The sequence below is a fragment of the Portunus trituberculatus genome, unplaced genomic scaffold (assembly GCF_017591435.1).
Source record: "Portunus trituberculatus isolate SZX2019 unplaced genomic scaffold, ASM1759143v1 PGA_scaffold_202__28_contigs__length_962959, whole genome shotgun sequence".
Lineage (NCBI taxonomy): Eukaryota > Metazoa > Arthropoda > Malacostraca > Decapoda > Portunidae > Portunus > Portunus trituberculatus.
The window spans coordinates 527,972-554,978 of NW_025541370.1; the positions used below are offsets into that span (position 1 = coordinate 527,972).

General features: G+C 45.6%; 2 protein-coding genes across 2 annotated transcripts; one reads left to right on the forward strand and one right to left on the reverse strand.

Annotated features, from left to right (window-relative positions):
* The first annotated feature begins 265 nt into the window (after positions 1-265).
* LOC123500300 lies at positions 266-1,332 on the forward strand. The gene is made up of 3 exons (XM_045248986.1): positions 266-411; positions 527-1,292; positions 1,324-1,332. Exons 1-3 carry the CDS (start codon positions 266-268, stop codon positions 1,330-1,332), a joined length of 921 nt encoding a protein of 306 aa, XP_045104921.1.
* Positions 1,333-7,211: 5,879 nt separating this feature from the next.
* On the reverse strand, positions 7,212-17,555 carry LOC123500316 (putative per-hexamer repeat protein 5). Its single transcript, XM_045249015.1, has 7 exons — positions 17,464-17,555; positions 11,877-12,008; positions 11,655-11,775; positions 8,612-10,255; positions 8,381-8,477; positions 7,765-7,884; positions 7,212-7,459 (listed from the first exon to the last, which is right to left on the reverse strand). Exons 1-7 carry the CDS (start codon positions 17,512-17,514, stop codon positions 7,420-7,422), a joined length of 2,205 nt encoding a protein of 734 aa, XP_045104950.1. The 5' UTR covers positions 17,515-17,555; the 3' UTR covers positions 7,212-7,419.
* Between the last annotated feature and the right edge of the window lie 9,452 nt (positions 17,556-27,007).

Below are 27,007 nucleotides of genomic sequence, written 5' to 3' on the forward strand. Positions count from 1 at the left end.
CACCACCCCGTTCTCCCCTGCCCTGCCTCTGCACCCTTCCTGACTTGCCAGGAGTTTCTTCCTGTTCCCAGGTGAACTTCCTGAGTCCAATACTCTTTGGGAGGATGCTGGTGGCCTGGTCTCTTAACGCCTCTCTACCAGAGGGTTGGAGGAGGAGGGAGGATGTGATATTGAAGTGGACCAAAGACACGGAGGGAGCCAAGGTCCTCTACAAGATTCGACCCCTCTCAGTGCAAGCTTGGCAGAAGCAGGCGTCTCGACACTCATGTACCTGGACGATTGGTTAATTCATTCGCCTACCAAGGAGGGTGTCTTGAACGGCGTCTCAGTGACGCTGAAAGTGTTGGGAGACATGGGTTTCCAGGTGAACTGGGACAAATCTGCCTTCACTTCCGAGCAGAAGCTTTGTTGGCTCGGATAGAGTGGGACACGATCAACGCCTCCCTCTCGCTAGCTCCAGACAACGCCCTTCGAACGCTCCGCTCCGTCAGGAGGGTTTACTTCTCACACGTTCTCTCGCCGTCAGTGGGGAGGGCCTTCTGGGTTGCCTCAACTTCGCGGCCCCGACCCTTCCCCTCGGCTGCCTAAAGCTACGGCGTTTGACGTGGGAGGTCAACAGAGCCATTCCCATCCTACCTCGTGACCTCCCCAGACCAGTTACTCCTACACTTCACAGCCTGTTGCGTTCTTGGCTCCAGTCTGGGGCCCTTCGCGAGTCCATTCCTTGGTTCCCAGCCCCACCTCAGTTAACAGTAGCGACGGACGCCTCAGACGTAGGATCGGGTTTCCAGTCCAGCTGGAGGCATCAGGCTTGCGGGGGATGGTCGGAGGAGAACAGGTTCCTCCACATCAATCTTCGGGAGCTTTTTGTGGTGCAGGAATGGCTCTTCAGGCACCACGAGATCCGGGGCTTGAGCGTCCGCTTCGATATGGACAACGTGACGGCCGTGCACTACATACAGCGGCAGGGTACGGCTCGGTCCCGTCAGCTCCTGGCTCTGTCAGAGGACATTTTCGCCGAGGCTTCACTCAGGCAGCTGTCACTCTCAGCGAAGTTTGTCCCGGGCCGGGAGAACACCTGGGCGGACGCTCTGTCCAGGTTCCGGGGATCGTCGGTCGAGTGGCGTCTCCGCCTCGGATGTTCGACTCCTCACACCCGCTACAGAACCCCACAAGTGGACCTCTTCGCCTCCTCGGACACAGCCCAGCTTCCCCTCTACCTCACCTACAACCGGAGGACACGCACCGGCGGCCCAGATGCCTTCACAGAGGACTGGAACCAGTGGGACTTCGTGTACCTCTTTTCTCCACCTCTGACTCCAGTTCTTCTGAGGGTGATGCTGAGGCTGCGGGTCACCACCTGGCAGCCCTTGAAAAGGGGGAAGTCCAGACTGGGAAGCCTGAAAAGCCGGGAAGCGGGACAGGGCAGTGTCGAGGACGGGCCCGAGCAAAGAAGGAAGGAGGGCAGCAACCTGGGAGGCCAAACTGCCTCACCCCACCTGTCTCTCTACCGGCACCCCGCCCTTGCGGTGCTTACGGTGGGGGGAAGGGGAGGGGGATGGAGAGGACGAGGTCGAGGTCGAGGACGAGGACGGAGACGAATGGCGAGTCCGAGGCCTCCCTGGAGACAAAGACCTCTTTCTCGGCCGGGACTTCCCGCAGGACCCGCGAGAGGGACCACGAGAAGAAGACGAGGTCCTGGGTTTGCCCAACGATGAGGGTCGGGAGCCGGTAGAGTGCCGGAAACGGTCTGAGGCATGGGGCTGCTGAGAGGCCACAAGACCCCCAGGGACGCCATCCTCTAGACCAACATCCTCGTCCCCCTGGTCCCCGAGAGGCCTGGGTTGTGAACCCATGGGCGGCTCGGAGACGCAGGACGGGTTGCGGGAGCAAGTGAGCCCCAACTCCACTCCCAGCGCTGGATCAGCCCAGGACAGGGGGGAATCACCTGAAGACCTCAACTTCCGCGCCCTCTGCCACGCGCCCCGAAGGAGCTCAAGGGCGGGGAGCTTGGCACGGGCTGTCGGAGGGGCAGCACGAATCTCCTCCACCCACACCTCGCATACAGAACAGGCCAGAGGGTCGAAGCCTGCCTGAGTGAAACACGAGGCACGAGGAGAACAGTAGTTGTGCCCATCTGATGAAATCCTGACAGAGCAGCCAGACGCAGCACACACACGTTTAGTCTGAAAAACACAAGGGAAAAACGGAAATACGTGGTAAGCACGGATAGGTCGGCGAACCTTGAGGCAAACTAGGTAACATGAGAACAAGCACACGCTCTCGTATCGTACCCGGGAACAACCTCTAAGGAAACATCTGTAAAACAGGCAAGGCCACCTCGTAAAACACGAGCAGGAACCAGAACTTACCGACATAACCAACGTAGATGCGGGAAGAAAGACGGTGAAGAACAGAACTACCAGCCAGCCTGGTTCCGCGAGCAAGAGTGACCGGTGTAACGGTGTCTCGGATTGGTGGCTATCCAGGGGGTGTGGGAGGGGGCTTTCCACGCATGCGCATATACCTGCACAGAGCCGGGAATTTTAATTTCCGATGATTTAAGCGGAACTTTCCTTCCATACACGCTCTTCTGAAAGTATTCAATAAAGTAAGGAGCGTGAAGGAAGGTTACTGCTATAGCTTCGCTGTGTAGGTTTCTTTCAGCCGATAATATAGTCCTGCAATCTCCGTGGTGGTCGACGCTGGCGGGGTAGGCGGCGGGCGGCGGCTGGCGGTGAGTCACCCACTCCTGACTCAGCTTCTTCATCCCCGCTCGTCCCCGCTCCACCGTCCTCGCTGCCCAGGAGGCCCGCGTCAGGTCCCGTTACGTCCTCTGCTACTATGGCAAGGGCAGCTTCCTCCTCCTCACTGCTGCTGTCACACGGGACTTGGCCCCAGGTGAACTTCCCCGGCCCGTGGTATCTCCACAGTCGGTCAGCATGAATTATCTTGGGCTTCCCGCGTTGTCCTCGACGAATACGGAAGGTTACCTCCGACACCTTCTCGATGACAGTGTATGGCCCCTCCCAGAGGCTCTGCAGCTTCGGTGAGAGACCTTTCCGCCGGCGGGGTTGTAAAGCCACACCTTGTCGCCAACTGCAAACTCAGCCGCGCGACTTCCCGGTCATAGCGGTGCCTCATGGCCTCGCCTGCCAGCTTAAGTCGTCCTCGCACCTGATGATGAGCCTCCACTAGCCGCTCCTGCAGTGCTATGGCGTAGTCCGTGGCCACAGTAGGCAGTTCTTCATCTGGAGGGCGTCCTGTTGTCAAGTCCACCGGCAGGCGAAGCTCCCGGCCCATCATAAGCCGGGCCGGCGTGTAGGTGGTGGCCTCGTGCGCGGCAGACCTGTATGCCATGAGCAGAGCGGGAAGCTTCCGGTCCCACTCTGTCTGTCCCTCTGTACAGTATTTGGCCAGTTCCTGAGCCAGTGTCCTGTTGAAGCGCTCCACCATCCCGTCAGACTGCGGCCTCAGTGGTGTTGTCCTCGTCTTCCGCAGGCCCATTAGCTGGCAACACTCGCCGAATACCTCCGACTCAAACTCGCGGCCTTGATCGGAATGCAGCTCTCCAGGCACACCAAACCTGGTGAAGAACTGCTCCACCAGTACCTCTGCTACAGTCACTGCTTCATGGTTCGGCAGTGCGTACGCCTCGGGCCATTTCGTGAAGTAGTCCATGGCAACACAGATGTAACGATTGCCAGCTGCAGTCGCGGGTAGCGGCCCCACGATGTCTACTGCTACTCGCTCCATCGGGGCTCCCACCTGATACAGCTGTAGCGGCGCTCTACCCTTCCGTGCTGGTCCCTTCTTGGCGTTACAGGTGTCGCACACTCGGCACCATTCTTGTACATCCTTGCGCATCCCCAGCCAGTAGAACCGCTGTCGTAGACGACTGAGTGTCTTCTTCACTCCTAGATGCCCACTGGCGACGCCCTCATGCATCTCCCGCATCAGGCTAGCTCTCATATCACGAGGAATGACTGTCTGCCAGTACATCATCCCTCCGTCAGGTGTCAGCCACTTCTTCACCAGTACTCCTCTACTCAATTTCAGCGTGTCCCACTGCCTCCAGTAGAATCTCGTAGCTGGGCTCAGGGCTGCCACTTCTTGCTCGCCAGGGCGACCTTGACCTTCCTCCAGCCACTTTACTACTGGGTGGAGATCCGGGTCCTTCCTCTGCGCCTCCTGCAGAAGCGTGTCTCCGTCACCCTCCGCGCCATGGACTCGTGTCAGCCTGCAGACTTCTTCTGGCTCCTTCCTGCTGCAATGGTGACACTCAGGCTCACATGGACGTCTGCTGAGGCTGTCAGCGTTCTTGTGGACTCTCCCAGGGCGATGCTCGACGCAGTAATCGTACTGCTCCAGCCTGCCGATCCACCTCGCCAACTGCCCCTCAGGATTCTTCATCGTCTTCAACCACCGCAGGGCTGCGTGGTCCGTCCTCACAGTAAACTTTGCCCCATACAGGTACGGGTGAAAGTTTTCTAGACTCTTCACCACCGCCAGAAGTTTCTTCTGCGTGACACAGTAATTTCTCTCCGCTTGACTGAACTTCTTACTGTAGTACGCCACCACATGCTCGCGTCCGTCCTTCAGCTGTGACAGCACCGCTCCCACGCCCTCAGCACTAGCGTCACAATCCACGACGTACGGGCAAGCGGGGTCCGGGTATGGCAGCACAGGAGCGTTCACCAGCGCCTCCTTCAGCCGCTCAAAGGCTGTCTGACACCCAGCATCCCAGCAAAATCGGGCCCCTTTTCTTGTCGGGTGGTGCAGGGGGGCCGCTATGCTGGCTCCACTCCTACGCTGATGATACCACCCTACGTCTTTCCACGTCCTTTCAGAGACGACCAACCCTTCAGGAAGTCAACAGATCACACAGGGACGCCACAGAACCCCTGACTTCTGATCGTTCTAAGATTTCCGATTAGGGTAGAGAAAATCTAGTAGTTTTCAATGCCTCAAAAACTCAGTTCCTCCATCTATCAACTCGACACAACCTTCCAGACAACTATCCCCTCTTCTTCAATGACACTCAACTGTCTCTCTCTTCCACAATGAATATCCTCGGTCTGTCCTTTGCTCATAATCTTAACTGGAAACTTCACATCTCATCTCTTGCTAAAACAGCTTCTATGAAGTTAGGTGTTCTGAGGCGTCTCCGCCAGTTTTTCTCGCCCCTCCAACTGCTTACCCTGTGTAAGGGCCTTGTCCGCCTGTGCATGGAGTAATCTTCACATGTTTGGGGGGGTTCCAGTCACACAGTTTTACTAGATAGGGTGGAATCAAAAGCTCTTCGTCTCATCAACTCCCCTCCTCTCACTAACTGTCTTCAGCCTCTTTCTCACCGCCGGAATGTTGCATCTCTTTCTACATTTTATCGCAATTTTCATGTTAACTGTTCTACTGATCTTGGTAACTGCATGCCATCCCTCCTCCTGCGGCCTCGCTCATCCTTATTCTGTCCAACTCTCTAACGCAAAAGTTAACCAGTACTCTCAATCATTCATCCCTTTCACTGGTAAACTCTGGAACTCCCTCCCTGCATCTGTATTTCCGAATTCCTACTTGTCTTCTTTTAAGAGTGTCATAACCTGATGCAGCAGCAGAAGCAATACATGGAAAAAACAAACATATCTACGGGACATTGACCCTGCTATAAATAGAAGCCAGCTGGGTCAAGATGCTGTGGGTCAAAAAAAACATTAACAAGAGAATAGGCTGCCGGGGATCAGATTTCAAACCAGGAGCTGACCCAGGCAGATGTCCAAGACCAAATGACTTTTAAACAACCTTGGGGAGTAGTATATGACCTTGGGGAGTAGTGTAGATCACATATGGTTCCCCACGTGGAGTTAAACATGGATGGTGAACTTAACTGGCCAATAAGCAACCTGGCTATCCTGATCAGACCAATAAGAAATTGGCCATCTTAGTAGGTATATACACCACGTGGAGTGACCCATGATTGGTGCATAAATATGACCAATAAACAACCTGAATATCATAGTTAGACCAATAAGGAATTTGTTATTGTTGTAGGGAAAACGTGAACTTCTGAAACGCCAATAGGATGATGTCGCATTTCTGGAGCTGTACTACGGTTAAGAATTATTTGATGGTATTTTGTATGTGTTTTCGTCCTTATGTTGTTCACACGTGGACCCCCACGTGGAGTGATCTCTGAATGGTGGATGGTAAACTAGGCGTGGAAGGAAAAAGTGCGAGACATTGGGTATAAAATAGGCTGGACCTACAAGAAAGGGGTTCGGCAGACGAGAGAAGAGCGAGAGACAGAAGCCGAGAGGCTGCGGTTCCAGACACGAGAGGAGAGGAACCATTGAGTCATGGACAGACTCTTCCTTGTATTAGTGAGTAGAGCTCTATAGTCGATAATGCAGTCTAAGACATTGTATGTGTTATTTAAGTGAAAGGAGGAAACAATTATAGGATGTGTATTTACTAGGATGTTGTATTAAGATTTTATGTATGTGTAGTGCAATTTTGACAGTTGATGCATTATTTCATATTGAGGAGTTATTTACATATGACATATTGTGATATATGTGAGTTGAGTTCAAGCATTGCTTTGATATTGGATGCATCAGCTGTGAAATTGGCACGTGATGAATTCGTGAAATTTCTAGTGTTATGTGATTAATATTGGTGAAGGATTTACGGAGATAAGCCTAGACATTTCTAAGGATATTGATTGAAGTGGTGAGACATTATTGGAAGCATTGAGACGTGGTGTGTTTAATTTTAGTTGAATTAAAATGAAAAAATGCAATACAGTATGATATATTACCTACAGTAAGAATAAGTCTTCACCTAAGATAGCGCAATTGCAACTTGCAACGAACTCTGAAAAGAGGGAGGTATTGAGGCATTTGCTCCCCAACTTTGGCTGACGCTTTTACACTTTTTAGAGAGCCAGCACTCAAGTGGGCCTTGTTTTTAATCTTTTTTTTTTTTTTTTCCCTTGGCTGGCCCTCTTCCCTACGTAAAAAAAAACAAAACAAAAACATGATAGTACATTTTTACTATGGTTCCAGCCAAGGTCGTAATTAACATACATTTTCAGTGCTCAATTTGGGATTCACGTTTATACTTTACAAAATTTATCTATAAAGTTCATTCTTTTATCACATTTTAATGTCAGTAAAGCTGTGATGGTGCTATAAGGAATGAAGAAAAACTCGGAAACGGTTTCACATTCTTCTGATTGCGATCTTGTATTTTACATAAAGGTTTTCTTTTTGTACAATGTTGACAAGCTAAAGACCTCGAAGTGTTGTTCCCTCGGGTTTCCCTTCATGTGGTTCGCACCTGCTGTATTTTCATATTAGAATATCCATTCCATTTCCTTTTCTGTTCTACGTCAAAGGGTGCCTGAGTAGTGCTCATACTGACTTATCCTCGATGCATGGTTGCACTCACTTCACAAGCAAACCTGATGGACGTAAAACATGAAGATCATAATTCAATACACACACACACACACACACACACACACACACACACACACACACACACACTGGAAAAAAAAAAAAAACGTACCCACGCTCTCTCTCTCTCTCTCTCTCTCTCTCTCTTAATCAGGATGCAAAAATCAGTCAGTATACATGTAACTTCCCTATCTCTTTTCTCGAAATCATTTTCTGGTGTAAACAGTGTAGCATACATACAATACTTCAAATACACGCCAACTACCTAAGGACGGCAAAATAGTGCAGCACAGATTACTGAGCTCCATACCTTCTTGAAGACCCACAACTCTCGTCGTTCCACAGGAAATCTTTGTTTTCGCGCATCTCGATGCAGTCCTCAACATACATATTATGCCAATCTTGGTCATTTGGTTCACCAGAAGCAAATCTGTTTGTCACACAAAAACAGAAAGAACATGATACATAAACTGCTCATACTTATTATTATTATTATTATTATTATTATTATTATTATTATTATTATTATTATTATCTTTACTTATCTGTCTATTTTACCGTTTGGTTCCTTAGGCATAATAAGTTTGAAAATCGTGGACTAATTAACTTGTTATTAGTCATAAAAGAAAAAAACTTGAAGCATTCTTTAAGGCAACCTACAGTCCTTTGTATCAATCAACTCAGTATTGCTGATATAAGTCAAGGCAGAGTAAATATAGAAGGTGACAAGACAGTTTAATATCAAATGAGACACCATGGATACCAGATGGAGGCTGCTGTTGATATGATCATGTTATACTGAGAATGAGAGAAGAAATGTTATCTTATGATATTGAGCACACATTTACATTACTAAATTATCCACTGTCCATGACGATGAAACTTAGCTATAGAATAAAATAAATAAGTACAAATGCTGGACATACTTTAAGAAGCTAGCAACACTTCCGTCGGATTCCCAGACATATGTTCCTTCGTTATTCTTGTCGTTTAGGCCGATCCACGTGTCTTTGCTCATGAGACCTGTGCGAAGGAGTTAGCAAGAGTCAAAGAAACTCTAAGATAAGCAAAACTAGACATCAAGCTCTTTCACATTTAGAAACTACAAAAAAAAATTACCATAAGTACCAATATAAACATAAAGATGCAATACCTACCTTTTACGAAATCAAACTCATTGTTGCTGGTGATACTGACATACTTGCTGCCCTTGGATGAACAGTAATTTTGTCCTTCCTCCCACGAGCCTTCAGTTTCGGACACGTGGTAGCAGGAATTGTCATAGAGCACAAAGCCACTGGGACACTCGTACCATACCCGGGTGGGGCGAGGAGTGGTAGTTGTGGTGGGAGGGATGGTGGATTTGGTTGTGACTGGAGGAATTGTAGTGGATATGGTTGTTACAGTAGTGGGTTGGTTGGTGGCATGGAAACTCTGTTCTTCGTCACTGACAGATTCAGTGGTGTCCATATTATCTGCACAATCTGGAACTGTTACTGTAGTAGTAGGGGTGGTTGTTTCTGTTGTCTCTGTCACGTCAGAGGGACCTCCAGTACCAGGGGTGGTGGTGACATCTGTCACGCCAGAGGGACCTCCAGTGCCAACGGTAGTGGTGGTGACATCTGTCACACCAGAGGGACCTCCAGTGCCAGCGGTGGTGGTGGTGACATCTGTCACACCAGAGGGACCTCCAGTGCCAGCGGTGGTGGTGGTGACATCTGTCACACCAGAGGGACCTCCAGTGCCAGTGGTGGTGGTGGTGACATCTGTCACGTCTGAGGGACCTCCAGTGCCTGTGGTGGTGGTGACATCTGTCACACCAGAGGGACCTCCAGTGCCTGTGGTGGTGGTGGTGGTAACATCTGTCACACCAGAAGGACCTCCAGTGCCTGTGGTGGTGGTGGTGGTGACATCTGTCACACCAGAGGGACCTCCAGTGCCTGTGGTGGTGGTGGTGGTCACATCTGTCACACCAGAGGGACCTCCAGTGCCTGTGGTGGTGGTGGTGGTGACATCTGTCACACCAGAAGGACCTCCAGTGCCTGTGGTGGTGGTGACATCTGTCACACCAGAGGGACCTCCAGTGTCTGTGGTGGTGGTGGTGGTAACATCTGTCACACCAGAAGGACCTCCAGTGCCTGTGGTGGTGGTGACATCTGTCACACCAGAGGGACCTCCAGTGCCTGTGGTGGTGGTGGTGGTGACATCTGTCACACCAGAAGGACCTCCAGTGCCTGTGGTGGTGGTGGTGGTGACATCTGTCACACCAGAGGGACCTCCAGTGCCTGTGGTGGTGGTGGTGGTGACATCTGTCACACCAGAAGGACCTCCAGTGCCTGTGGTGGTGGTGGTGGTGACATCTGTCACACCAGAAGGACCTCCAGTGCCTGTGGTGGTGGTGACATCTGTCACACCAGAAGGACCTCCAGTGCCTGTGGTGGTGGTGGTGGTGACATCTGTCACACCAGAAGGACCTCCAGTGCCTGTGGTGGTAGTGACATCTGTCACACCAGAAGGACCTCCAGTGCCTGTGGTGGTGGTGGTGGTGACATCTGTCACACCAGAAGGACCTCCAGTGCCTGTGGTGGTGGTGATATCTGTCACACCAGAAGGACCTACAGTGCCTGTGGTGGTGGTGGTGGTGACATCTGTCACACCAGAAGGACCTCCAGTGCCTGTGGTGGTGGTGACATCTGTCACACCAGAGGGACCTCCAGTGCCAGCGGTGGTGATGGTGGTGGTGAAAGAAGTCACTGAGGAACAAGCCTCAGCTTGGAGAGAGGACTGTAGGGCACCAGAATCTAGTAGAAAAAATAATGAATAGAAAGGTAGATAAGTAAATTCATTAATTTGTTAGTAATCTAATTAATCAAAAAAGCCGGTAGGAGAGTCCAATCTCTCTTATCTCTCCTATACACCCGTTACGTCTTTGTGAAAACTTATTTCATTCTAGATTCAAATTTTCACAAAGTTTTAGTTCTCAACAAAGCCCTTCGTAATGCCTAAGCTGTCCATGGGTCCAACTTGAAAACGTCTGTCCAACATGACACAGCGAGTTGATTCCTTACGGTTTCACAGACTCACAGTGCTACAAGGTCATCAATTTCTCATTACTTCTTGTATATGTATGTGATAATGCGTATGTGTGTGGTCCTGATAAAGCAAAAAGCCAGTACATCCAGTGTGTGCATTGTATTCATGGTCGCCTGCTGATCACCCTTCCCATTACGGAGCGAGCTCAGAGCTCATAGACCGATCTTCGGATAGGACTGAGATTACAACACACTCCACACACCGGGAAAGCGAGGCCACAACCCCTCGAGTTAAATCCCGTACCTACTTCCTGCTACGTGAACATTATTAGTATAGACTCGCCCATTTGTCGCACCGCACCCGACTCGAACCCGGGCTTTCTCGAGATTTTTTTTTTTTTTAATAATATGTAGGAGAGAGGGTCAGCCAAGGGCTATAAGATATTAAAAAATGACCCACTTGAGTACTGGTTCTCTAGAAGATAAGTAAAGGGTTAGCAAAAATTAGGAAGCCGAGTGTGCTTATAAGTTGCTAACCACTGCACTATACGCGGTGTGTGTGTGTGTGTGTGTGTGTGTGTGTGTGTGTGTGTGTGTGTGTGTGTGTGTGTGTGTGTATGTGTGTGTTTCACTGTCTGATCTGCTGCAGTCTCTGACGAGATAGCCAGACGTTACCCTACGGAACAAGCTCAGAGCTCATTATTTCCGATCTTCGGATAGGCCTGAGACCAGGCACACACCACACACCGGGACAACAAGGTCACAACTCCTCGATTTACATCCCGTATCTACTCACTGCTAGGTGAACAGGGGCTACACGTGAAAGGAGACGCACCCAAATATCTCCACCCGGCCGGGGAATCGAACCCCGGTCCTCTGGCTTGTGAAGCTAGCGCTCTAACCACTGAGCTACCGGGTGTGTGTGTGTGTGTGTGTGTGTGTGTGTGTGTGTGTGTGTGTGTGTGTGTGTGTGTTTAGAGGGGGGAGGACGGAAGTAGTAGTAGTAGTAGTAGTAGTAGTAGTGGTGGTGGTGGTGGTGGTGACGCTTAAGATGATGATGATGATGATGATGATAGTGCTGTTGTTGGTGGTGGTGGTAGTGGTTGTAACCCTGAATTCTTTTCTGCAACCTGTTCAAAGGCAAAAGCTGTTTGAGGGTTCAACTGACCAGAGATATCGTCGACAAGTGAGCACGTCACCGCGCCGTTCTCGCTGTACTCCTGCCTGACCATCAAGCCATACTGCTCCAGACGGGGCTCACGTCTGAATACCGGTCCGGCGGCCCATGTCTGTCGACACACAGTTAAGGGGAGAGTTTCATGGCGTATCTCAAATGGGAGATATCTCACTGCCTTGACCATGCTTCACGTCTTTGCCTGGGAAAACTTACGTGCACATCAGAACACGAGGAAGAACACTGGACCTCCGGCCATCCACTAGAGAAGTCGAGGAAGAGTGTGTCCCCACACTGCGACCCCGTCTCTTGCCTCTCAATACTGCCCAGCACCCCGCCGCACACCACCTATAAAAGCCGTAACAAGTATTTATTGTGTGTGTGTTTCACTGTTTCACTGTTTGATCTGCTGCAGTCTCTGACGAGACAGCCAGACGTTACCCTACGGAACGAGCTCAGAGCTCATTATTTCCGATCTTCGGATAGGCCTGAGACCAGGCACACAACACACACCGGGAAAACAAGGTCACAACTCCTCGATTTACATCCCGTACCTACTCACTGCTAGGTGAACAGGGGCTACACGTGAAAGGAGACACACCCAAATATCTCCACCCGGCCGGGGAATCGAACCCCGGTCCTCTGGCTTGTGAAGCCAGCGCTCTAACCACTGAGCTATCGGATGTGTGTGTGTGTGTGTGTGTGTGTGTGTGTGTGTGTGTGTGAATATATATATATATATATATATATATATATATATATATATATATATATATATATATATATATATATATATATATATATATATATATATATATATATACACACACACACACACACACACACACAAACATAAGCGTGTGTGTGTGTGTGTGTGTGTGTGTGTGTGTGTGTGTGTGTGTGTGTGTAATTCACCTCGATCGTCTGCTGTTCACCCAGCCAGTCTTCCCCATAACGGAGTGAGCTCAGAGCTCATAGACCGATCTTCGGGTAGGACTGAGACTACATCACACACAACACACACCGGGAAAGCGAGGCCATAACCCCTCGAGTTACATCCCGTACCTATTTACTGCTAGGTGAACAGGGACCACACATTAAGAGGCTTGCCCATTTGTCTCGCTGCTTCCCAGGTAGTGAAGATCAGCTGATTCTCGGGAGCGACAGTATTGCGTCCTTCCTCGACCGCGTCTCGTGTCTGTGTGTGTGTGTGTTAACTGTTTACGAATAATAGAATTTTTACTTATATATCACCTACTTTTTTCAAAGTCGGATATCTTTGTATGATATATCAGACAATTGTATAAGCACACACTCATGCGCGCGCGCGCGCGCGCGCACACACACACACACACACACACACACACACACACACACACACACACACACACACACACACACACACACACACATGAGACGCGGTCGAGGAAGGACGCAATACCGTCGCTCCCGAGAATCAGCTGATCTTCACTACCTTTGTTTGGGTTTGCAGTGGCCTGGGCGATTAGTGTGGACTCGTTTTTTTCATGAATACAGTGCTACAAAATTATGAGTGAGAAAGAGATTCCATCTAAATGCAGGTATGAGACACGGGAAAGAATGAAAGCTGATGATGACTATGTTGGTGAGGGAGAAAGAGCATTTGAAGGCTTTGATACGGCGCATACTTCACTATTTGATAGTGTTGACTATCGAACGTAAATTAGATAAATTGATAAAGGAGAGTATGGGAATGAAAAAGAATGAAGAACAGGATAAAGAGCTCCAGAAATTGAATGAAAAGATAAAAAAGAGTGGAATAAAACGAAACTAGGCTAAGAACAGAAAATGAAGAATTAAAAGTAGCTAACTACAAGAAATTGATGGAAGAAGGACTCGGTAAAGCAGAGAAAGAAAAAGAGAAGCTGAAAGATCTAGTTAACAAAGAAGAAGAAAGAGTACAAGACGTGATTAAAAAAGAAGTACAGGCATGGAGAATCCAAGATAAGAAAGACAAGGAATCATTTCAGGAAGTATTTCAAGAACAGTTAAAAGAAAGAGATGAAAATATGACAAACAAAATGATAGGAGTCCTGAAGAAAAAAGAAAATTTAGTAAGAGAAATTGCGGAAAAAAAGGGTGTAATTATTTTTAGACTGAAAGAAAAAAAATGTTAAATATAGACCAAGAAGGGAAAAAGACGAAATGAAATCAGTAAAAGACCTACTAAAACATCTAAATGACGAGGATAGACAGAACTTAGAAGAGGAAGTAGAAGAAATCCATAGAATGGGACCATATCAAGAAGGAACAGTGAGACCAATTAAGATATTACTAAAATCACAAGCAGCAGCAGAAGAAGTACTATATAGAAAAACAAAACTCAGAGAAACAGAAGGTTGCAAAGATATATATATATATATATATATATATATATATATATATATATATATATATATATATATATATATATATATATATATATATATATATATATATATATAGAAACGAGGAGGAAAGGAAAGGAAGAGAAAGAGATAATAGAAAATAGAAGCAAGAATAGAAAGGAAAATAGAATAGAAATATAAACCATAGAAAGGCAGATATATATATATATTAGAATAATATATAGATATAATATATATATATAAAAATAGAAACGAGGAGGAAAGGAAGAGACACAATGAACTGGTGGCAGAAGCAAGAGAAAAAATAATGAAAGGTCAGAGGAGGAGAAGAAGGCATTTTTTGGAGAATTATAGGAGACAGGATAAGGAAATGGTATATAAAAGAGAAAGAAGAGAAAAAATGGAGCAAGTTTAACTAAAAATGATAAGAACAAGAGATTAAAATGATGTATACAAACATAGATGGGATTTTATCTAGTAAATTAGAATTAAGAGATTACATAAAGAAAGAAGAACCAGATATTGTATGCCTGGTGGAAACAAAGTTAAATGAGGCAATAAAATAGACATAGATAAAAGGTATAATATATGGAGGAGAGACAGAGTGGGTAAAGGAGGAGGAGTCATGATGATGTTAAGGAAGGAGATAGTGGTAAATCAAGTGGAGTTTGGGGAAGGAAAATCAGAAATACTGTATGTTAAGATGCATATTAACAAAAGGAGTTAACAATCATTGGAACATATGTGCCACCAAAACAAACTCATGGACTAACCAAGAATATAGAGACATGATAGATGACACAATAAGGAGTCTTACAAGAATCATTAAGGAAAGGAGAAAAGTGATATTGGTAGGAGATTTCAACTGTAAGGAGGTAGACTGGGAAAATTATGAAAGTGGTATGGGGAAGATGCCTGGGAGATAGATTCCTGAACCTAATGATAGATAATTTGATGGTCCAAAGAGTAAAGGAAAACACAAGATTCAGAGGAAACGATGAGCCGGCAAGATTAGACCTAGTTTTTACAAGGGATATACCAATTAACGATGATATAAGATACAAGTGCCCATTGGGAAAGAGTGACCATGTAATATTAGAAATGGATATAGAAGAAGGAAAGGAAGATAGAGATGAATCATACAAAGGAGACCGATTAAATTACAGAAAGGCTGATATTGAGAATCTCAAGAACTATTTTAAAACGTAAACTGGGAGGAGATGGAAAACTCATTAACGGTTCAAGAGAAATATAACTTATTTTTGGAAATATACAAAACTGGGGTCAGGAATATGTTCCGAAATATAGACCTAAAGAAGAAGGAAAGAAAGATTGGTTTAATGCAAGATGTGCTAGGGCAAAGGAGAAACGAGATGGAGCATGGAAAAGGTGGAGAAGAAACAGAAATCCAGAAAATAAGGAAAACTTCAAAACAGCAAGAAATGAATATGCTAAGGTGAGAAAGGAAGAAGAAAAGAACTATGAAAAGGACATTGTCGAAAAATGTAAGGAACAACCAAAATTGTTCTACAGATTCATAAATGGAAAAATAAGACAAAAAGAAACAATAGAAAGGTTAAAAGGAGAAAACGGAATGGTGGAAGACCCAAAAGTATGGCAGAACTGTTAAATAGTAAATTTCATGAGGTCTTTACTAAGGAATCCAAATTTGAAAGACCACAGGGTAATAGAGACTGTCTATATGAAAGAGATTAAAGTAACCAAGCTTGAAATAAAAAGTTGATGACGGAATTGGATGAGGAAAAGGCAATGGGACCGGATGAAGTCTCAGGCAGAATACTGAAAGAATGTAGGGAAGAACTAGCAAGTCCAATATACAACATCATAAAATGCTCAATAGAAAATGGAACAGTGCCAGTGGAGTGGAAAAGAGCTGAGGTGGTTCCCATATATAAGAGCGGAAGGAAGGAAGAACCTTTAAATTACAGACCGGTATCACTAACTAGTGTAATATGCAAGATGTGTGAAAAAGTAATAAAGAAGCAATGGATTGAGTTTCTTGAAGACAACAAAATATTATCAAATAGCCAATTTGGTTTTAGAAAAGGTCGGTCATGTGTGACAAATTTATTGAGTTTCTACTCTAGAATAGTTGATAAAGTACAAGAGAGAGAGGATGGGTTGACTGTATTTATTTAGATCTAAAAAAGGCTTTTGATAAAGTGCCACATGAAAGATTACTATGGAAGTTAGAGGAGAAGGGTGGCTTAAAAGGAAGCACATTGAGATGGATGAAGAATTACTTAAGGGGGAGAGAAATAAGGACGATAGTTAAAGATATGAAGTCCAAGTGGAGAACAGTAGACAGCGGAGTGCCACAGGGGTCAGTATTGGCACCAATACTTTTTCTCGTATATATAAATGACATGCCAGAGGGAGTGAACAGCTACATAAATCTGTTTGCGGACGATGCGAAACTGTGCAGAGTCATTAAACAAAAAGAGGATTGTGAAATACTACAGGAAGACTTAAACAAGATCTGGAAATGGAGCAAAAAATGGGAGATGGAATTCAATGTGGACAAAAGCCATGTCATGGAAATGGGAAAAAGTGAAAGACGACCAGTGGGAATCTATAAGATGGGAGATGGAGTAGAACTAGAAAAAGTAAAAAAGGAAAAGGACTTGGGAGTGACAATGGAAGAAAATAATCAACCGGTAAGCCATATTGATAGAATTTTCAGAGAGACGTATAATTTGCTAAGGAATATTGGAGTAGCATTTCACTATATGGACAAGGAAATGATGAAGAAATTGATAAGTACTAAAATAAGACCTAGATTGGAATATGCAGGAGTTGTGTGGACTCCCCATAAAAAGAAACACATAAGAAAATTAGAGAGACTACAAAAAATGGCTACAAGAATGGTTCCAGAATTTAAAGGGATGGCATATGAGGAGAGACTAAAGGCAATGGATCTACCAACCTTGGAGCAGAGAAGAGAGAGAGGGGATCTGATACAAGTTTATAAATTGATTAACGGAATGGATGAAGTGGATAATGAGAAACTGATCCTGAGAGAAGAATATGACTTTAGAAGCACAAGATCGCATAGTAAGAAACTAAGGAAGGGACGATGTCTGAGAGATGTTAAAAAATTTAGTTTCCCGCAAAGATGTGCTGAGACTTGGAACAGTTTGAGTGAGGAAATGGTGTCAGCAAAGAGTGTACATAGTTTTAAAGAAAAATTGGATAAGTGTAGATATGGAGACGGGACCACACGAGCATAAAGCCCAGGCCCTGTAAAACTACAACTAGGTAAATACAACTAGGTAAATACACACACACATTTTTTTACATATGCTTATTTTAAACATCTGAGTGCTTATCACTCTAAAACCTCTGAGTTGTTACCATCAGTTTACAAAGAATAATACGATCTTAGGAGATATTACCTCGTACACCGCCGCCAGGACGGCCAGCAGAGCCAAGCGTGATCCTCTCATGTTGGCTGAGACATGAAAGTCACACACTCGTACCCCTTTATATATATGAAATATTGCGCATTCACGATCACACAAACCTTAATTGCAGCACATCCTTGAAAAGAGTCAATTATCCTCATTCCTCGACCCACTATTCAAGTCTCAAATAGACTTTTACACATTTTTTTCTTAATATTTCACTTAGCACACACACACACACACACACACACACACACACACACACACACACACACACACATACATAAAGGTTTTTTTTTCTGAGGTGGCGTGGGATGGAGAATAAAGTAAATTGAGTTGTCACGATGGTGACCTCCAAAATTTAAAGACTGTCATTCCCAGCATGACAGAAGTAATCTTCCATCATAAATAGGTTCGTTAACAGCACTTAGTTTATGTCACTTAGCCGGGAGACATGTGTTGGGACAGGTGGGCTGCGTACACACCGATGCTTTAGTACTGTAACTATTGCCGCATTACAGGTAAAGAGACTTGGTACTTCTTCCTCATGAAGCTTATGTTTGGACTTATTACTAATGTCATCATTTGGACAGTATTTTTTTTTTCTTTCTTTTTTTATTGATTTATTTATCTTTTTTTTAAGTGACAATTTGTAATAATATAAATAAATAAATAAATAAGTAAAATAAATCCAGTTAGAATTTATAATTTCACTTAGAGTTATGACATCGCATTTGATATATCTTCTAGTGTGTGTGTGTGTGTATGTGTGTGTGTGTGTGTGTGTGTGTGTGTGTGTGTGTGTGTGTGTGTGTGTGATAAACAATAAGTATGTAGTGTTTGAAAGACAAGTCAAATTGTATATAATCTTATTTTAGTCCATGAATGACATAAAAATCGATGGTTTATATGGCTTGATAAATGATTTCGAAATTAAATCCTTTAATATTTTCAATGTAAAAAGTCGCCTGGCATTCGTTAAATACTGAATGGGATAATTCATATGTTTCTGAATAATACCTTGCTGCTATCTACATTTATTTGTTATTTAATGGCAAAGAAAGCTAATCGTTTTAGACTTGACTAAAGCTCGTATTTCAAATGCTGTACTTCTTTTATCGCCACTGACGAGTCAGTTGTTGCTGGTGTATGCCACTTTATAAACACCAAAGAAAGTCACTATAGTAGATCTATACATAGGTTTCCATCCAAACCACAAAACACTTGTGAATTTTTCCGGAAATACGGTTGTTGATGTTTTTTTTATTATTATTTAATACTAACAGTTTGTAGGGAAGCTTGTAAGAAATATTTTGGAAATTTACATATATGATATTTACTTATCTACTTTCATTGTATACTTAGAAAAATAAAGTAAAGAGCGAATTCAAGAATATACATATAGTCAATCAAGCATGAACGTTTTCTACGTAAACGATTTTCTATGTCGTTATACTAAAGAAGCTTGCATGCAACTTTTCTATTCCTATGTGGAACAGGGAAGATGGTGTCTTCTGTAGTTAGCTCATACACTTTTTTTTTTTTTTTTTTTACGCCAGTTTTGTCTTAAAATTTTGTTTAGCACCTTCCTCTTCTTGCATCTATCCACCGTAACACAAATTCTTACTTCACGCTCAGTACTGAGAAAACTATTCTCACTTTATTGATAATCATAAACAAGCAACGGCATAAACAATTCCTAATAATAATAATCTAATATGAAATGTGGCTTGATATCTATATTATGCACCATGAAAAATTTAATTGATACTATTAAAAAAGTTGGAATGGGGGCAAACATTTAGATAATTCGAAGACATATGAATAATCTTCAATTTGTTTATGGCATAGTGAATCTAAAAACGAGCCGCAGCGATAAGTTATTCTAGACGGTGGAAACAAGAAATAAGGCTTAAAAACCAAGCTTGAAAATAAGTGTTTACAAAATTAAACTTGAAGAAAAGGGGATACAATTATAGGTATGTGTTCAAAAGTAGAGCAGGTACGCACTGTATTAAGGCGGGTTCACACGAGCCAATTTGCGACTGATATTTTACGTAAGTAGAGTTTCCAGCTCATCCCTTCTAGTCGGAAAGTGTCAGACGTAGCGCATGTTAAGTATCGACTACACCTTTTAACTTTCAAATTAAAAACTGAACTTCAAATTAAAAAAAAAACTTACTTTCAAATAAAAAAAAACTGACTTTCAAATAAAAAAAAAAACTGACTTTCAAATTAAAAAATGACTTTCAGATAAAAAAAAAAAAAAAACTTCAAATAAAAAAGACAAATAAAAAAAAACTTACTTTCAAATTAAAAAAACAACTAACTTTCAAATTAAAAAAACTGACTTTCAAATTAAAAAACTAAACTTCAAATTAAAAAAACTGACTTTCAAATTAAAAAAAACTGAACTTCAAATTCAAATGAAAAAAGTTTACTTCCAAATAAAAAAAAATTAATTTCGTCTATTTCCACCATCACTGGTTTCCAACACCACCCATTTTCACCATCACCCATTTCCACTTTCACCCATTTCCACTTACCCATTTCCACTACCACCACCCATTTCCATTCACCCAATTTTCACCACCACCATTTCCAACATCACCACCAATCACCACTATTTCACCATGCAATCACCACCCATTTCACCACCACCACCATCACCACCACCATCACCAATTTCACAACACCACCATCACCACATACCACCACCACCACCACCACCACACCACCACCACCACCACAATCACCACCACCACCACTACCACCACCACCACCACACCACCACCACCACCACCACCACCACTACCACCACACCACCACCACACCACCATCACCACCACCACCACCACCACAACCACACACCACCACCACCACCACCACCACCACCACCACCACCACCACCACCACCATCATCACCACCACCACCACTGTCACCAACCATCACCACACACCATCACCATCACCACCACCACACCACCACCACCACCACCACCACCATCACACACCACCACCACCACCACAACCACCACACCATCATCACCATCATATCACCACCACCACCACCATCACCACCACCATCCACCACCACCACACACACCACCACAACCACCATCACCACCACCATCACCACCACCACCACCACCACCACAACCACCACCACCACCACCACCACCACCACCACCACCACCACCACCATCACACCACCATCACCATCACCACAACCATCACCACCACCACCACCACCACCACCACCACCACCACTGCCACCACCACCACCACCACCACCACCACCACACCATCACCACACACTGCCACACCACCACCACCACCACACCACCACCACCACCACACACCACACACCACCACCACCACCACCACCACCACCACCACCACCACCACCACACCACCACACACCACCACCACCACCACACCACCACCACCACCACCATCACCACCACCACCACCACCACACACCACCACCACCACCACCACCACCACCACCACCACCACCATACCATCACCACCACCACCACCACCACCACCACCACCACCATCACCACCACCACACCACACCACTCACCACCACAAACACCACTATCACCACCACATCACCACACCACAACCACCACCACCACACACACCACCACACCACCACCACACAACCATCACCACTCACCACCACTGGTTGTGATGGTGGTGGAACCACTGTATACCACCATCACAACCACCACTTAGTTGTGGTGATGGAGGTGGTTGTAGTTGTGATGGTGATGGTGGTTGAGCTGTGATGGTAGTTGTAGTTGTGATGGTTGTGGACGTGGTTGTAGTTGTGATAGTGGTTGTAGCTGTGATGGTGGTGGAGGTGGTTCTAGCTGATGGTGGAGGTGGTGTAGTTGTGATGGTGGTGGAGGTGGTTGTAGTTGTGTTAGTGGTGGATGTGGTTGTAGCTGTGATGGTAGTGGAGGTGGTTGTAGTTGTGATGGTGGTTGTAGTTGTGATGGAGGTAGAGTGGTTGTAGATGTGATGGTGGTGGAGGTGGTTGTAGTTGTGATGGTGGTTGTAGCTGTGATGGTGATTGTAGTTGTGATGGTGGTGGAGGTGGTTGTAGCTGTGATGGTGGTGGAGGTGGTTGTAGTTGTGATGGTGGTGGAGGTGGTTGTAGTTGTGATGGTGGTGGAGGTGGTTGTAGTTGTGGAGGTGGTTGTAGCTGTGATGGTGGTGAAGGTGGTTGTAGTTGTGATGGTGGTTGTAGCTGTGATGATGGTTGTAGTTGTGATGGTGGTGGAGGTGATTGCAGTTGTGATGGTGGTGGAGGTGGTTGTAGTTGTGATGGTGGTGGAGGTGATTGCAGTTGTGATGGTGGTGGAGGTGGTTGCAGTTGTGATGGTGGTGGAGGTGGTTGTAGTTGTGATGGTGGTGGAGATGGTTGTAGTTGTGATGGTGGTTGTAGTTGTGATGGTGGTTGTAGCTGTGATGGTGGTGGAGTTGGTTGTAGTTGGGATGGTGGTTGTAGCTGTGATAGTGGTTGTAGTTTTGATGGTGGTGGAGGTGATTGTAGTTATGATGGTGGTGGAGGTGGTTGTAGTTGTGATGGTGGTGGAGGTGGTTGTAGCTGTGATGGTGGTGGAGGTGGTTGTAGTTGGGATGGTGGTTGTAGCTGTGTTAGTGGTTGTAGTTGTGATGGTGGTGGAGGTGATTGTAGTTATGATGGTGGTGGAGGTGGTTGTAGTTGTGATGGTGGTGGAGGTGGTTGTAGCTGTGATGGTGGTGGAGGTGGTTGTAGTTGGGATGGTGGTTGTAGCTGTGTTAGTGGTTGTAGTTGTGATGGTGGTTGTAGCTGTGATGATGGTTGTAGTTGTGATGGTGGTGGAGGTGATTGTAGTTATGATGGTGGTGGAGGTGGTTGTAGTTGTGATGGTGGTGGAGGTGGTTGTAGTTGGGATGGTGGTGGAGGTGGTTGTAGTTGGGATGGTGGTGGAGGTGGTTGTGGATGTGATGGTGGTTGTAGCTGTGATAGTGGTTGTAGTTGTGATGGTGGTGGAAGTGGTTGTAATTGTGAAGGTGGGGGAGGTTGTTGTAGTTGTGATGGTGGTTTTAGCTGTGATGGTGGAGGTGGTTGTAGTTGTGATGGTGGTTGTAGTTGTGAGGGTGGTTGTAGCTGTGATGGTGGTTGTAGTTGTGATGGTGGTGGAGGTGGTTGTAGCTGTGATGGTGGTTGTAGTTGTGATGGTGGTGGAGGTGGTTGTAGTTGTGATGGTGATTGTAGCTGTGATGGTGGTGGAGGTGGTTGTAGTTGTGATGGTGGTGGAGGTGGTTGTAGTTGTGATGGTGGTGGAGGTGGTTGTAGTTGGGATGGTGGTTGCAGTTGTGATGGTGGTGGAGGTGGTTGTAGTTGGGATGGTGGTTGCAGTTGTGATGGTGGTGGAGGTGGTTGTAGTTGTGATGGTGGTGGAGGTGGTTGTAGTTGTGATGGTGGTTGTAGCTGTGATGATGGTGGAGGTGGTTGTAGTTGTGATGGGGATGGAGGTGGTTGTAGTTGTGATGGTGGTTGTAGCTGTGATGGTGGTTGTAGTTGTGATGGTGGTGGAGGTGGTTGTAGCTGTGATGGTGGTTGTAGTTCTGATGGTGGTGGAGATGGTTGTAGTTGTGATGGTGATTGTAATTGTGATGCTGGTTGTAGTTGTGATGGTGGTGGAGGTGGGTATGGTGGTGGTAGTTGTGGTTGTGGTGATAGTGGTGGTGGTGGTCATGATGGTGGTGATGGTTGTGGTGATAGTGGTGGTGGTGATGGTTGTGGTGATTGTGGTGGTTGTGGTGATAGTGGTGGTTGTAGTGATAGTGGTGGTGATAGTGATGGTAGTGGTGACAGTGGTGGTTGTGGCGGTGGTGATGGTTGTGGTGGTAATGGTGGTTGTGGTGGTGTTGGTGGTGGAGGTTGTAGTGGTAGTGGTGGTGGTGATGGTAGTGGTGATAGTGGTGGTTGTGGTGATAGTGGTAATTGTGGTGGTGGTGATGGTTGTGGTGGTGGTGAAAGTTGTGGTGATGGTGGTGGTGGTGATGGTGGTAGTGGTTGTGGTGGTAGTGGTGGCGGTGATAGTAGTGGTGGTTTTGGTGGTAGTTGTGGTGGTGGTGGTGGTTGCGCTGGTGTTGGTGGTGGTGGTGGTGTTAGTGGTAGTGGTGATGATTGTGGTGATAGTGGTGGTTGTGGTGGTAGTCGTGGTGGTTGTGGTGGTTGCGGTGGTGGTGGTGGTGATGGTGGTGGTGGTTGTGGTGGTAGTAGTTGTGGTGATGGTAGTGGTGGTTGTGGTGGTAATGGTGGTGGTGATGGTAGTGGTGGTTGTGGTGATAGTGGTGGTTGTGGTGGTGGTGATGGTTGTGGTGGTGGTGATGGTTGTGGTGATAGTGGTGGTAGTGGTGGTGGTGATGGTAGTGGTGGTTGTAATATAAAGTGAATTGTTAATCTATTAAGTTCATGTTAGGTTCATGTATCTCGCTGAGCTCGAGCTTTGCTTCACAGCCCTCTTTAGCAGGTGATAAGTTTGCCTGCCTTGCACTCACTGGTCAGTCGGCCTCTTGCTCTCTCTCCTCGAGCACTGTCAAGATTTAGTCGAATAAAGCCTAAGCTTGAAGGCTCTTCCTTGTCTTCTTACGGACATATAGAACAATTTATTCGACTACATCTTCTACTGGGACGAGCTACGATGGAGAAGTTCCTTCGGCCTGAGAGGTTGGAAGCTCACCCCGACACCAGCCCTCTACAGTGGCAGCATTGGTTCAGCACATTCACCAATTTCCTGCAATCCATCGAGCAACCGTCTGATACTACTAAGTTCCGGCTCCTCATCAACTATGTGTCTCCCTCAGTATACTCTTACATCGCGGATTGCAAGACCTACGACGAAGCTATCAAGACTCTACAAGCTGTATTTGTAAAACCTACTAGTGAAGTGTTTGCTCGTCATCAGTTGGCCACCAGGAAACAACAGGGTAGTGAATCCGTAGACCAGTATGTGCTAGCACTCAAGCTAATGGCCAAAGACTGTGCGTTTAAGGCCGTTACTGCCGAAAAGTATGCTGAAGAGGCCGTGCGTGACTCATTTAGCTCTGGTCTCTCCTCTTCTGTCATTCGTCAGCGGCTGTTAGAAAAGCTGTCCCTCACCCTTGAAGAAGCCGTTCAACAAGCTCGCAGCTTGGAACTGGCACAACACAACGCTGATAAGTATGCTCTCTCTTCCTCCGACTGTCATTCCACGGCTGTAGCTGTTACCGACCCTCGAGTGTTTAATGATAGTGAGGAAGTTACGGCTTCAGCTAAAACCACTGCTGCTACGAAAAATTGTTTCTATTGTGGGCGCTCCCTACATCCTCGCTACACTTGTCCTGCTCGCAACGCTACTTGCCACAAGTGTGGGAGGAAAGGCCACTATGCTAGTGTTTGCCAGGCTGGAGCGGGGCGGAACAGGCCTGGTACTTCCGCGGCGATTGTGTCGTCCATGACTACGAGTGCTGCTTCGACTTCACCCATTCGCTGTGCGACGACACCTGCTGACATCAATGAGGTACGAGTTGAAGCACTGGTTGATAGTGGTAGTACTTCGAGCTTCATTAATCCTAAAGTTGCTTCACGCTTCACCACTACCTCTTCCAAGGACACTATTTCCATGGCCTCTTCTTCCCTCGCTGCTGTCACTGAAGGTCATTGTTTTGTGAATATCAAAGTAATGGAAAAAGAATACAAGTTGTTTGAACTCTCTTTGCTTCCTGATCTTTGCGCTGATGTTGTTTTAGGGCAAGATTTCATGAAACTGCACAAGTCTGTGGAATTTACTCTTCTGGGATCACGGCCTAAACTTACGATCTGTGGGATCACAAAAATGAACCTCCGTGCTCCTAGTCTTTTCCCAATCTAACCAGTGATTGCAGACCCGTCGCCACTCCAACACGTCGCCATTCCAGCACTGACTCTACCTTCATCCGGAAAGAGGTCGATGCACCTCTACGTGAGGGCACCATTGAGAAAAGCCAGTCTCCTTGGCGAGCACAGGTATTGGTGACCAGCGATGAACGACATAAAAAGCGTATGGTGGTAGATTATTCCAGGACCATTAATCGTTACACCCTTTTGGATGCTTACCCCATACCTAGAATTGATGAACTTGTCCATAAGCTAGCGAAGTACCGTGTTTTTAGCAAGCTGGATATGAGAAGTGCTTACCACCAAGTTCCCTTGAAGGAAGATGAGAAGCTCTATACTGCTTTTGAAGCTGATGGTCAACTATTCCAATTTACCAGAATACCCTTTGGTCTGACGAATGCCGTGTCTGCTTATCAGCGCACCATCAACACGTTGATATCTGATAATCGGCTGACTGACACCTTTGCTTACATCGACGACCTCATTATAGGAGGAATGAACCAAGAGGACCATGACGAGTACCTCGCTGTACAATGCCTTAAAAGATAGCTCAGACTCCGTGAAATGTGATAAAATACTCGCTTGACTTTCCAAGACGTTTTAGGAAAGTTATTGTTGAAAATCTTATACTTTTAACGTAATTAATTTTGACACTTTTTAAAAACTAGTTGAGCTCGAGATATTTTGATATTTTGAAAATTAGTAGTTTTTATTTATAACGTCATAAAATGTCATGCATTTGGCCATGGCTTCGTTTTTTCTAAAAGTCATTTTTTAAATCGTAATTTGGCTGAGTCATCCCCGTTCCCGTTCTCTTTGATGACCACAGCCCAGTGGTGACTCATCATACCACCGGGCTGGCACCTCTTTTCCAACACCCCAGTTCGTCAATATTTTGCCTAATATTTAATGATTTCTACGTGTCTTCGTGTGCTTCTAGGTTCAGGTGTGTAGATATTGGTAGCAGAAGGAGGAAGAAGAGGAGCAGTCAAGCCACAGTACTTAAGTTACCCTTCATTTCCACAATATTTTGTCTAACATCTAGTGTTTTGATGTGTTTCTAGGCTCAGGCGTGTAGATGGAAGCAATAGAAGGAAGACGAAGGAGAAACAATGGAGGAGGATGAAAAAGAAATGAGAAATAGAAGCGGAATAGAAGGGGCCAATGTGTAATATTTAGGTAAGTGTCCCTTTTAATCTTAACGTTCTTTATAATGCATACTGTTGGTTTTGGGATATATTTGGAGTGTTTCAAGTGTATTCAGTAGTGTTGCAGGGTGTTATGAACATTTTTTAGGTGCATTTTGTGTGTTTTAGGCCTTTTATGTATATTTTACGTACATTGAGTATATGGATTGAGATGTGTTTCAGTACGAGTATTTGCATGTTTTGAATGTGTTTTGGGAGCATTATAAGAGGTTTTGAGTGTTTTTGGGTTAATTTTGAGTGTTTTAAGCTGTGTGATTGTGTGTTAAGTCTTTTGGATGTGTGTGGGGGGTGATTTGGGTATATATTTGGTGTTTCTAGTGAGTCTTAGGTGTGTTTGGGTGCATTTTGAGAGGTTGCATGGCTTTTTGAGTGTGGCAGGGGTCATATTGAGTGTTGTAAGTTA